At 45.6% G+C, this 12,585-nt stretch overlaps 1 protein-coding gene across 1 annotated transcript; it reads left to right on the plus strand.

Moving 5' to 3' along the window:
• The first annotated feature begins 262 nt into the window (after window positions 1-262).
• Window positions 263-5,435, plus strand: Map10 (microtubule associated protein 10). The gene has a single exon (XM_006982491.4). The coding sequence runs from the start codon at window positions 1,948-1,950 to the stop codon at window positions 4,591-4,593; it is 2,646 nt and encodes an 881-aa protein (XP_006982553.1). The 5' UTR covers window positions 263-1,947; the 3' UTR covers window positions 4,594-5,435.
• Window positions 5,436-12,585: the final 7,150 nt, after the last annotated feature.

Consider the following 12,585-nt stretch of genomic DNA (forward strand, 5'->3'; position numbering starts at 1 on the left):
TTCTTGTCCTGGACTTGTCCCTCTCTTTCTCTCTCATTCTCTTCTCCTTCTTCTTTCTTCTTGTTCTTTTCTCTCCTATTTATTGTCTCTGCCTGCCAACCCCACCTGTCCTTCTCCTGCCTAGCTATTAGCCATTCAGCTTTTTATTATACCAACCAGGTGCCTTAGGCAGGCAAGGTGAAACATCTCTACATAATTAAACACACATCCTTACATCGTTAAACAAATTCAGCATAAACCAAAGGAACACATCTTTACACAGTCAAGTAATATTCCACAGCATAAACAAATGTTACAATCTTTACATAGTTAAAATAACATTCCACAGCACAAGGGCTGTCTGCCCCAGAATCACCCACAACGTGAGTAGAAAAAAAAAAGTGTCTTTGTGGACTTTGTCTTTGATCAGGTCAACAGAAAGGGTGACTCAGAATCTGCATAATATGTGAGACACAGGTTGGGAATCCATGAGACAGCCTGGAAGCTGTGGAGCTTGTGAACTCAGACTGAGTTGCAATATCACAAAATAGGCTGCACTAACTTCGTGTGCAGCCTGTACACTACAGGATTCCAACAGCCAACGTTACTTTCTCTAACCACTCCTCCCAGACATACATACTAACATCATTTGCCTTACTAACTGAACCAGTAACTTCCTCCCCTCTTGTGGTGGTGGTCCTGAGGACTGCATGCAGGGCTTAGTGTCTGTGAGGCAAGCCCTCTACCACCAAGCTTCATCCCCAGCCCAGACCCTGTAATTTCCAGCGCCTTAAGACATTTCATGATGCCTTTCCCTCCTGCTCCCTCGTCAGTACCCTGTATTGTACAGTCAGTTCTGCAGTTAGTGGGTTCCCATTGGTCTTAGTTTGGGTTTTTATTGCTGTGAAGAGACACCATGACCATGGCAACTCTTATAAAGGAAACATTTGAGGGGGGCTTGCATACAATTTTAGAGGTTCAGTCCATTAAGATCATGAAGGGGAGCATAGCAGTGTGCAAGCAGATGGGGTGCTGGAGCTGAGAGAGCTACATCTTGCAGGCAACAGGAAATCAACTGATTGTTACACCGAGGGAAGCTTGAGAAAAAGACCTCAAAGCCCACCCACTCAGTGACACTTCCTTCAACAAGGCCACACCTCCCAATAGTGACACTCCCTTTGGGGGTCATTTTCTTTCAAACCACCACGCCATCCATAGAGCTTTCTGGATAAACTATCACGGCAGACTCTTTGTGAAGACAAGCCAGGGTGGTCAGAAGTCCTTGACATGGGCAGAATATTTACATAGTTAAAATAACATTCCACAGCACAAGGGATTCTATATTCTAATATATAGAATAGTCCTTGGGATGGGCAGAATGGTCCGTTTATTTCCAATATATTATGAGGACTTTGACCAGTGTTAGAGTGTGTTGTTCTGGATACATGAGTAGTCTTTCTACACCTGCAAGGTTGTCGTGGTGGAGGCTGAGGTCAAACCTCCTGAGAAGGCTTCAAGAAGGCAGAAGTCCTGTGAGGGAAATGTGACCTGCTGGCGATCACTGTGTGGTAGGACGAAGGAGAGACAGAGGAGTGACAGAGAATACAGCACTGCCTCTGACAGGTCAGAGCCTTCTTTGGGAGCGCAGCAACAGGCCAGCAGGCTCTGAGGCTTGGGATGGGCAGAATGGTCCGTTTATTTCCAATATATGATCCCTAATGGCGTGGGATCTGCAGCGACAAAATATAAAATTTAAGAAATACCGTTTTGCCACACCTAATCTCTTAGCATCTCGCCAATTGCCCCCAACTAAAGCCCAAAAGAAGGCAAAGGAGCTCACTCCGGAGCATCCCAGGGGCAGGCAACCAAATCTCGCGAGAGAGCTTCAAAGCCGCGGTTGTCTAGGCGACTCTGGCTCCTGCTTCCGGCTGGCGAGGCGGGCTGGTGGCGTCGCCCAGGGCAACGGCGATGGCGCCCATGGCAGCCGGGCGGCTCTTCTCGCTGGAACTGCTGGTGGACTGGGTGCGGCTGGAGGTCGGGCTGTCACCGTGCGCCGGGAGACCCGCTGTGGCGTTCCGCCTGCTGGACTTCCCGCCGCTGCTCGTCCTCCCGCCTGCCGCTTCTGGCCAGGAGCCCCAGAGCGGCACCATCGACTTCGGGCGCGGCAAGGCCTGCCTACTACGCCTGCGCCCCGCCGCCCTGCATCGCCCGCGCCTGCGCGCAGTACTGCTGCAGCTTCCCCAGGGCCCAGCGTCTGCACCGTGCCTGTTGGGGGCTTGCGACATCCTGCTGGTCGCCTCCCCCCAGGGCCGACGGGGTAAATTCACCCTGCGGGGCCCGGCGGCCGAGCCCGTCGGGGAATTGGCTGTCTTCTGCCGCCTAACCGACCTGGGACGCTTTCCCCCTGGGGCTCAGGAGCTGCCGGGCCCACTGAGCCCTGCTAGTATCATGGGTTCCGAGGCCCTGGAGGTGTGGGAGCCACGTACCCAGGACGCCCCGAAGCCATGCACCAAAGAAGCCGCTGCCAGATGCCTTCAGTGTGCCTCCAATGTACGCTGCTTGGAGGCCTCAGAGCCATGCGCCAAGGATACTAACAGCTGGTCTGCAGGGGATTCAGACCCCTCAGCTATCCAGAAGACCTGGGAAGAAGCAGTCTTACACAGTAAGGCCAGCTCTGGGGACATGGCTTCTGCCCCTTGTTCACCTGCTCCCAGTGGGAGGTCTGTCAGCCCTCTCAGCCCGGAGGTCACGGAGCTAGACTTTGAATCCAACACCTTTTGCCCTCCTCCTCTGTATTACACTCACCTGGCCCAGGAAAAGACATCTTCTGCCAGGGTTGAAATCACTATTGAGCCTCAGAGAAATGGACCTGAGGACCTGGATGGTATTTTTCCTGAAACAAAACGTGTAGGTCCTCCCATACATCTGGTGAAACATACAAGATCTGCAATGGAGGAGAGCCCTCCAGTGCTTCTAAATCCTCCACAGATGAAGGGTCCAGGCTCAGTTAATGAGGTTACATGTCCCCCTCAGACTGAACAAAGTACAGCCAATGCAATAAGACAGCTGCCGCTGCTGAATGCTTTGTTGATTGAACTGTCCTTGCTGTGCAACCAGCCCGTGGCAAGTCCCACTCAGGTTCACCCCCACTTAGCCTGGTTGTACGGAAGTGAACATAAGGGGCCAGAACCTTCTGTCAAGTCCACATCTCGGTCAGAATCAAAGAGCGCATCTCGGTCTGAACCAAAGAGCAACAAACTTTCTGTGCGAGAACATGAAAAGCTCGTGAGTCTTCAGTCTAAAAAGAACCCTAAAGGTAAACATTCAGAGAAGATCAGTGGTAGCCCTCCACCAAGGGTTACAAAGGGTAAGCTGCTTTATGGCTTAACAAATACACTAAGACTGCGTTTAAAGCAAACAAACCCCGACATGCTGGTTGTACATGAAAAGAGAGAACAGTATAGAAAATCGCAAATCAAAGCAGTGGAGCCCAAAGTCCGAGGGCCGTCATGGAAAGGGAAAGTACCAAGCTTGGCAGCACAAAGTCAGATGCCACCACAGCTGCCCAAGGATAAGTCTTCAGACTCAAATGGGTCTTTTGCTGAGGGTAGTGATACTTCAAGGCAAATCAGTGCGTGTTTTGATGAGTTAAGTACAACTAAAAAAATGAATTGGAGCCATGCTATTAAAAAAGACACAGTTGAGCAGGGTGAAAACAGAACCAGTGACACTTGGTTGGAGGCAGGTGTGTGTCCTGCAGATTCCATTATTTCAGAAAGATGTCCTCATTCAAATATTCTGGGAGGAACATCGAAAATGAAAGTCCAAAGCCCAGCGCTTTCCCGACAGGATCCTGCTGTTGACAAGCCTGTTGATGAGGGGAAAGATGGTAGACAAGTCGAAGTCACAGACATTGTGACTGCAGATACAAGTGCAAACAGACCACCTAGTACAAAGAGTTCCTGTGAGAGCATCTCGGAGCTACAGCGCCAGGAGGAGTTGGCCAGCCCTTGCTATTCGGAAGACTTCTGCATGACTGAGGATGACAGCAGAAGTCTGGCTCCCGACTCCAGCACAGGGGCAGAAAATGCCCAACACGGTTCACAGACGAGCAAGGCAAGCGAGGCAAGGCTGTCCACAAGGAAAAACAGTAGTGAAGTGAGTCCTGTGCTCAGCCCTCCCTTCTCGGCTGGCTCACCAGTATGCTCACATAAAAGGTCGTATGTGTTGAAGACTGCCCATGGGAGTCTGGAGGAAGCCTCCAGCAGCTCCACCAGTGACTTTTCATCACAGTGGACAAATGAAAAGGAAACCCGGGCAGAACCACTGAGTACAGGCAGATCAAAGGTCATGAGGACAGGTTGGGACAGCTCCACTAAACTTAAAGTAGGAGCTGGTCGCAAGTCCTCTGAGAAAAGCCAGTCACCAAGGACATCTCAAGTGAGTTCTTACGAGCCATCAAATTTGTCTGAGCTAGAACTCAAGGGCTTAGACAACAGTGCAGAAGCTGACTTCCAAGAAGAGGAAGATGACCTCGGTTCACTGAATATCTCCAAACAGTGCAGAGATATCTGCGAATTAGTAATAAACAAACTTCCAGGATATACCGTCTGAAAGTTGCTACTTTTGAAAGAGGCGTAATAACCATACATAACCTTAGTACATAACTTATGTGGTAGTTCTTTTAGCCAATGTACATAGTTTGTCGTTTATGTTTCATGCCTTTCCCTTCAAGCTGATATACTCTGAAGTCACTGTTAAGTTTAGGAATGATTCTTTTGTGAGATGCTTAAGATTAAAAGTATGTCTGTATACTCTGCAAAAGTGTCCGTCTTGCAGTGTAGATTATTCTAAAGTTGGTGTTTCATGCACCATTGTAAAAAGAGCTTGTTAATGAGCTCAACACCACTTCTTAATGGGAATAAATCTTGTAACAGATGTGTTAAGAGTGTGAGATGCAGAAAGGGATTTATGATCTGCTGCTAAGAGCTTTTGGTTTACAGACTTCATAACACTCTGTCCTTTATTATTTAATCTCCCTTTTATATTACTCTATTAACACTTATTTGAGCATATGTTCCTTAATAAGAAATCCTGTCTTGTTTTACACACCAATATTACCTTAGTTTTTTTTTTTTTTTTTTATGAATTTGCTGAATAAAGTCCTTGGCAGTTTAAATGCCTCCTGTAGGCTGTAGCACTAACACTGATAAGAAGCATGGAAACTCCCTAGTGGAGACATGTTTGGGTAATAGTTTACTTTCACTGAGCATAAACAGCCTTCAAGTGTACTCAAGCATTTAGAGAGAACAAAGAAAGGCTTCATTACATATAGTTTCGTGGATAGGAGTTTGATTTATGTCGTATTTTCAGATTGTTCAATATTTATAATGGAGGAAAGCTGGTTTTCATGTACCCTAGTCATCAGTTCTGTATAAAATCTTTTATCAATTTTAGACTTCATTCTGTGTTCAAATATTTGAGGCATTTTCTTATAGCTGTGATATATATATTTATAGCTGTGATATATATATATGCACATATATGTATATATATAAACTTTTAGACTTTTTAATGTAGCTAATAGTTTGGGACCCATGGGGCAAAGCCTTCATTTCCCTTTTATTACATAAATTAGTATTAAACAATTACATAATCACGTGGGCATGTTCTGAGTGGTTATGATAGTAGGTAAGATTTACAACAGTGACGAGAAGAGGACATTCTCTTTTGGGGATCATTGTGGATAAACGAGTAAAGATGGGAATGAGCTTATCACTCCTGGGAGAGAATGTCATCTTGGTGATAATATTATGTTCATGTTATAGTGGTATAAAGGAAATTTGTCCCACAAGGAAAGTTCCATATTGTAGAGAGACTCAAACTCCAAGTACATAGTCAAGTGATGGGAGATAGGGGCAGTACAGCATTGGGTTATGAGTGAACACCAGTAAATAATCATGGCCTTTGAATATGTAAAATACTGGAAATAATTATTCAGAGTTACAGAAATTAAGTCTGGAAATGGAAAAGGACTTTTATGGATACAGGCTGTTTTTTTTCCTGTCTGCAAATATAAAATGCATGTTGTATTTTGGATTTGTAAGACATAGCTTGGTACTCAAACATGAACTATGCAAATTGTTTAATGGCAGTCTTTCTCAGGGAAGAGAAAAATATAAGTACTGGAAGAATCATCAAAGATAGTGTAGAGGTTTGAATGAGAAATATCTTCCATAAGTTGATGTATCTAAACACTTGGTCCTTGGTTTGTAGCATTGTTTGGGGAGGTTATAGAACCTTTTGGAGGTGGAGCCTTGCAGGAGGAAGTACATCATGGCATGGGGAGCTTTGAGGACTTATAGCTTTGTCCCACTTCTTGTTCTCTCTCTCTGTTTTCTGTGTGAGGATAAAAATGTGACTAACTGGCTTCCTACTCACACAGCTATGCTTTTCCTGCTTGCTTCCCTGCTTCCCCCACCATTCAAACTCTTATCTGTTGTTGGGGGTTTTTACTCTCTTGGGGGGCCTGCTGCCCAGCTCCCAAATAAATCACTTTTGGAGGTTTATTCTTAATTATAAATGCCCGGCCTTAGCTTGGCTTGTTTCTTGCCAGCTTTTCTTAAATTATCCCATCTACCGTTTTGCCTCTGGGCTTTTACCTTTCTCTATTTTTGTATACCATCCTTTCTTACTCCATTGCTGGTTGTGTAGCTGGGTGGCTGGCCCCTGAGTTCTCCTTCTCTGACTACTTTTTTCTTTCTCTTCTCCCAGATTTCTCCTATTCTCTCTCCCTGCCAGCTAGCCTGTTCTTTCTCCTGCCTCACCATTGGCCATTTAACTCTTTATTAGACTATCAGGTGTTTTAGACAGGCAAAATAACACAGTTTTACAGAGTTAAATGCAACATAAACAAAAGTAACACACCTTAAGACAATATTCAACAGTATATATCCCCTTAAGTTGTTTTAGTCATGATATTTTATCATACCAACAGAAAAATAACTAATATAGCATTCTTTAGAATCATATATTACTATTTAATCAGTATTTATTATTTGAGATTTAAATCCTCTGTGATGAGACTAGGTGAGGGAAATGACTTCCCAGTGTGAAAGGTGCAAGGGTGTAAGAGTTGAAACCTAACCAAGTGGGGCAGGGCCAGACCAGCTTCTTTGAGCTGCTCCAGTGCGACCTGTCTCTAAAATTGTGTGGCTCATGGAGTGATTCTCAGGGAGATGCTGTTACCATGTATTTCAATCACCTCTTATAGTCTGTCTTCCAATTTAGGTTTGCGTTTTAATTCTTGAAGCTTTTGGCTTAGTTTTCAAATACTTTCATAGTTGGCATTACTTATGAAGCCTGATTTTATCTTACATGATTAAACTTACTGAAACATGAAATCCAGTTTTAGGGTTACAAATAAGGAGACCCTGTCATTTCACAGTCCAGCTTTTCAAATGGGCTGATAGAAACTACTGACAGAGGTGAATGTGGCAGGGTCTAAAGCACTACTGAGCATGGTACCCAGTGCCCTGGACATGCCAGGCAAGTGCTCTATCACTGAGCTGCACACTCAGCCCTTGGGACAAGGCTTGAGAAGCAAAGTGAGCCACAATAATAGTGTTAGCCCTGGCTCTATTTGCAGCTTAGGAGGCAGCTGTCAGTGTTAAGTCCTTTGAACTGTTCCTATAGACTTACTCACAGGGGTCTGAACAGAGGCACACTGCATGTCTGCCCTAGTTCACATGCCTGTGGGTGATGACTTCTTCAGCTAGAAAGAGCAGCTGTCATGAACTTCTGCCGTGCACTGTGCCTCCCTGCTGAGAGCCACCCTCCCTGCTGAGAGCCACCCTCCCTGTTGAGAGCCACCCCTTCACAGCTCGGTTTGTGTTTTCTCTTCACGTACAAGAGTGAATTGTTAGAGAATTAGACTTAGGGACTAGACTTGTTTGCAACAAACGTACAGGTCAAGACTGGAAATTTAAAATGACTTTTTAATTATCACGTTTTTATTGGCCAGGTGAAGAAATGTCATAACAAAGCAACACAAACAAGATCAACAGTATTTAAATATGTTGAGTTAAACTGTCCTTGGTGCCAAAGAGCAGTCATTCAGGCTGTTTATGTTTTCATTTGCATTAAAGTACACAGAGTTATGCAGAGTGGCGTAACTATGAGCCAAGACTTGTGAAATGTTTCTCATTGCAACCCTAAACAGTTCAATGAGAAGTTACTTGGTCAAGAACCAACATTCTCTCTGCCTGACTCTCTCCCTGCCTGTGCCAGGCACAAACACTTTGGGAGGCATGCCACTGGGCTGCAGTGCCAAGTCTGAAGTGGGAGACGTGCTTCCTTGTTCTTTAAAGAGTACTTATGTCTATCATAATACATAGCCATCATAGAAAAAAACCCAGAAGACTCGAGGACAGTTTGCTTTCATTGTAGAGGAAAGGGCATAGGTCCTTCCTCAAATTCCACTGAACTAGCAGGAGAAGTATGAAATTAAGAATTAACCCAGAGAGGCCCAGAAAACTAAGAAAAATACCAGGAGCTGGAGATGTACCATGTAAATACCATGTAGCTGCTCAGTGGTAAAATGTCTGCCTAGCATGTACAGGGAGACGGGGTGTGGTTCTGAGCACTGGAACAAAAACAGTAGGAATAAGGCCACGTTTGGGTCAGTGAGAAGGCTGCCTCAGTGGGCAAAGGTGCTTGCTGACGAACCTGACTACCTGAGTTTGATCCCTGGGAACCACGTGGTGGGAGGAGAGGATCCCCAAAAGTTGTTCCCTGGCCTCAATACATAGGCCTTGATGTAGCCATTCCGCCTCACACCCACCTTCACAAGCTCAATAAAGTTTTTAAAAAGGAAGATAACAGGCATAGGGAAGACCGTTTAGGAGCCTCTGGAAGGCACAGAGCAGCTAGGAGCAAGCTGTGTTGAGCAGGTTAGGAATCCACTTGATCTGACAAGGGTAACGCTGGGGAAGTAAGAAACAGTAGAGGGACGGACGTCAGGCCCCATCGACAGGGTTAGGGAGCAGGGCTGGGACATGGGACAGGTGGAGGCAGATAGATGCCAACCATGGAGTACAACAGAAAAGCTGGGCCTGGGCAGTTGTTAACCTGCTAGAGAAGATGTGAGGACTTAAGGGGAGTCACTCCGTGTGCTCGAGATAATGAAGTGAATAGCAAAGGTGTGTCTGGGGTTATCGGGTAACTTCCAGGCCTGGTGGCAAATCAAAGTGGCACAAGCCTGGGTCTTCAGGGATAGTGAATCCTGGTGCGCAGCACGAGGAGGCTGGCCTCTTCTAGTTTTGGTAGGAGGTCCTTAGAGGGGAGTGGTCTCATTTGCAGTCACCCAGCAGGAGGAAGCTGCAGTTGCTAGTTTTTGTGCACACTGGGCAATCATTCGTAAACACTTGGAAAACAGAGAGAGGCTTCGCCATACCTCCAAGCCTCACCTGGAGGAATTTTGCCAGTTCCCATGGGTGTGAGGCATTGGTATCCTCATCATGGCTGTGCCCATGTCAACAATACATGTTCATTCAGTTTCCTTGATGCTCACAGCTGAATGGAGGGTGTATAGTTGATCGTATCACTTGTAAGATTGGCTTCAAGACTGAGTAAATGACTGTACACAGCATGATCCCCCCCCCAATTTGAATAAAATGGCCATATTTAGAACTACTGGAAAATCCAGCATCTAAAACATTCAGGGTGACTCATGGCAGCTCCTTGTTGAGCTAGCATGATGTTCATGGAGCATTTCAGTTCCAAAGATGAGTTAATAAATAGCACAAATATTTATTAACCATCCATGTTTATTATTTTGCTTATGGTAGTGTCTAAGGATTTTTGAAGATATTTTAGTTTTTAATTGTATGTACATGTGTGTACCTATGTGTGATTATGTGCACATGAGTACAGGTGCCCACAGAGACCAGAACAGGGCATAGTAACTCCTAGAGCTGGGGTTCCAGGCAGTTGGGAGCTGTCTGACATGGGGACTAGGAACAGAAGTTGGGTAGGTCCTCTGCAATAGGAGTAGTGTTCTTAACAACTGAGCCATCTCTCCAGCCCCAAGATTTTTTATTTTTTATTTTTTTTTAAATGATGGCTCCCTGGTGGCAGACTATATAATAATGCTATAACTATAGCGTGTTGTATAGTCTTGGGGACATGAATCAGTAACCACCAGATGGATTCATTTCACTCTGGGGGCACAAATACAATGATTGCCCTTCACTTTTCCATGGTCTGTTGTAGCTCCAGGAGTTTAGTCCTATTAGGCAGAACCCCAGCACCAAAGTGAACTCCAAGATTCCAAATGGCCCATAATCCTAGATGCTTTCTTGGCCTTACACAAGTGATCTCTTCTGCCTACCGATGCCCAGTCATGTCACCTGCCACCAGTTGCCTGGGTTGTCAACTTCTGTGACTTCTATAGCCACTGCTTGTGTTCTCTGTGTGTGTTGACAGGATTGGGTAGAGACACTAAAGCAGTGTTCACTTGTATTTCACAATCCGGCTGTTCATATTTGGTCCTCTTTGCGGCTTAGCTGAGAGCTGCTGGGTCATCTAGAGGTTTGGAAGGACATGGCAGAGGCAATCCGGGATAGTGGCTTCCTTGGTCTCCCAAGGAATGAACAGAGACGAACGCCTGTTTGGCTTGTCATCTTCAAGTCTCCCAGACATCGCCTACTCTCTGAGTTTACTCTAGGATGTTATGTAATCTGACTTTCCCAGAAGGACCTGCTTTCTGGGAGATTTCCGGCAGACAACTGTGCTGATATATGGTACCTCTTCTGAAGCACCAGACAGTTGGGACACTTTGATCCCCATGCTTCAAATAGTGTGGCCATAGACTTCCTTTAACACTGCAGATCTGGAAGAAGAACAGTCTACATGGAGAACACTCACACCTGGATTTAAGCTTCAGCATTCTCCTCCTAGGCAACTGCTTTCTTATGTGCATTTTAAGGGGTATAAAGGAATGTTTCCAGAGCACACACCATGAGCCCTGTGAGCCCATTCATTCACTTGCCTTTATTATGTAATGTTTAGATGTTCAGGAGAAGAACACAAACTCCTACATGAATGTTACCAGGTTTGACCCATTGTTGACTCTGTATGTCAGGACTTGCCCCCACCTTCCTTCCTCTCACAAAGTGGACACTAGAGAGTACCCCTTGTCTCTTTCCCCTCCTTTTCAATGAGTAGCCATTACTCTGGGCTTGTGTCTCCTCTCCAATTTGATTAGACACATTTCTATCAGCCCCAGTGTTCTGCTGTGATGCTAAAAACAGGAGGCCTCCGTGTCGTGTGGACTTTACCTGGCAGATAAACAAATATCTGTTCACTCCAGATAGGGCAGCAGTGATGGGCCAAAGAAATGATTCCCCACAAGTTCAGCTTGGTGAACCAGTGAATTTAACTGGGGATGCTTACAGGACTATGGGCAAGAGATTCCTTGGGGGAGTGTGGGCAACTTAGCCATGACTACATGAGGAGAATAGCCTCCTCCATACCTCAAAAGCCCCGCCTGTCTTTATTAGCCCAATCTCTAGTGGGCGTCCCAGGTGCGCAGAGGTCAGAGGGTAAAGACAGTGTCTTGCCTGAAGGATGCATCTCACACTTGGCCACTGGAAAGACAAATCTACTCCCCATTCTTCTTCACTTGTTTTTAATCGTTGTCTAGGCCAGCATCAGTCTTCAAATATTTTGGTTCCAGGCACCCCTTACTCACTTAGAAATCATCAAGGGCTTCCATGAGCTTTGGCTTGTGTGGGTTATATTCATCAATATTCACTCTATTAGAAATTGAAAGAGAAAATTTTAAATGTTTATGAATTCATTTAAAAGCAAAACTAGCCAACTTGTCTCATGTCAGTATGAATGGTATCTCAAAGATAGAAAACAAAGGGCTTTCTAAAGTTAGAATGCTCCGCTTCATGCTTTGGTAACATCTTTAAGGTTGGACTCTGGGGAAGACAGATATTCCTATCCGGCTCTCACAAATGCCCCTGCATGTACTGCACTGTGATACTGCATGCCATGCAGCTTCTGGAAACCCCATGGCATGCAGAGAATGGGAAAGGCAGGCACCTGGGTGTTGTGAGAAAAGCTTCAGCTCATCATGCATCCCCCTCATGCTTTTCCTCTTTCACATCATAGCCATGAGCTATAGGAGGTCTACATTTACCAGCAAGCCAGTAAACACCCACTGTGGTCCTCTGATCCAGGGCAGCCTAACTCTGTCCACAGTGTCAGACAGTTATTGACTGGCTGTGGGCATGACCCTAAGACTTCCTTGTGATTCTGAGCAGAGACTGTAAGTCAGAGTTCCCATGACCTCCTTTTCCAGCTCTGATTTGCTTACACAGCACCTAAGTTCAGCCACATACTTGGAACTACCCCATCCTGGGCTAGGCAGGGGCTGCCCACCCCCTAGTCACCTAAATACTATCTCTTTGGAGAGTCCAAGGATTTTAGGGATTGTAGGGCAGGAAACTGGTTAAAGGCCAAGTGTTCATCTAATGATATCACACACCCCTCCTCCCTGGAAGATCTGGGGATGCCTAGGAATCCAGAGGTCACACC

Source organism: Peromyscus maniculatus, chromosome 5 (genome assembly GCF_049852395.1).
Source record: "Peromyscus maniculatus bairdii isolate BWxNUB_F1_BW_parent chromosome 5, HU_Pman_BW_mat_3.1, whole genome shotgun sequence".
In the NCBI taxonomy this organism is placed as follows: domain Eukaryota; kingdom Metazoa; phylum Chordata; class Mammalia; order Rodentia; family Cricetidae; genus Peromyscus; species Peromyscus maniculatus.

Coding starts and splice junctions, on each gene's coding strand:
- Map10 (XM_006982491.4), top strand. CDS start 1,948: ATGGCGCCCATGGCAGCCGGGCGGCTCTTCTCGCTGGAACTGCTGGTG.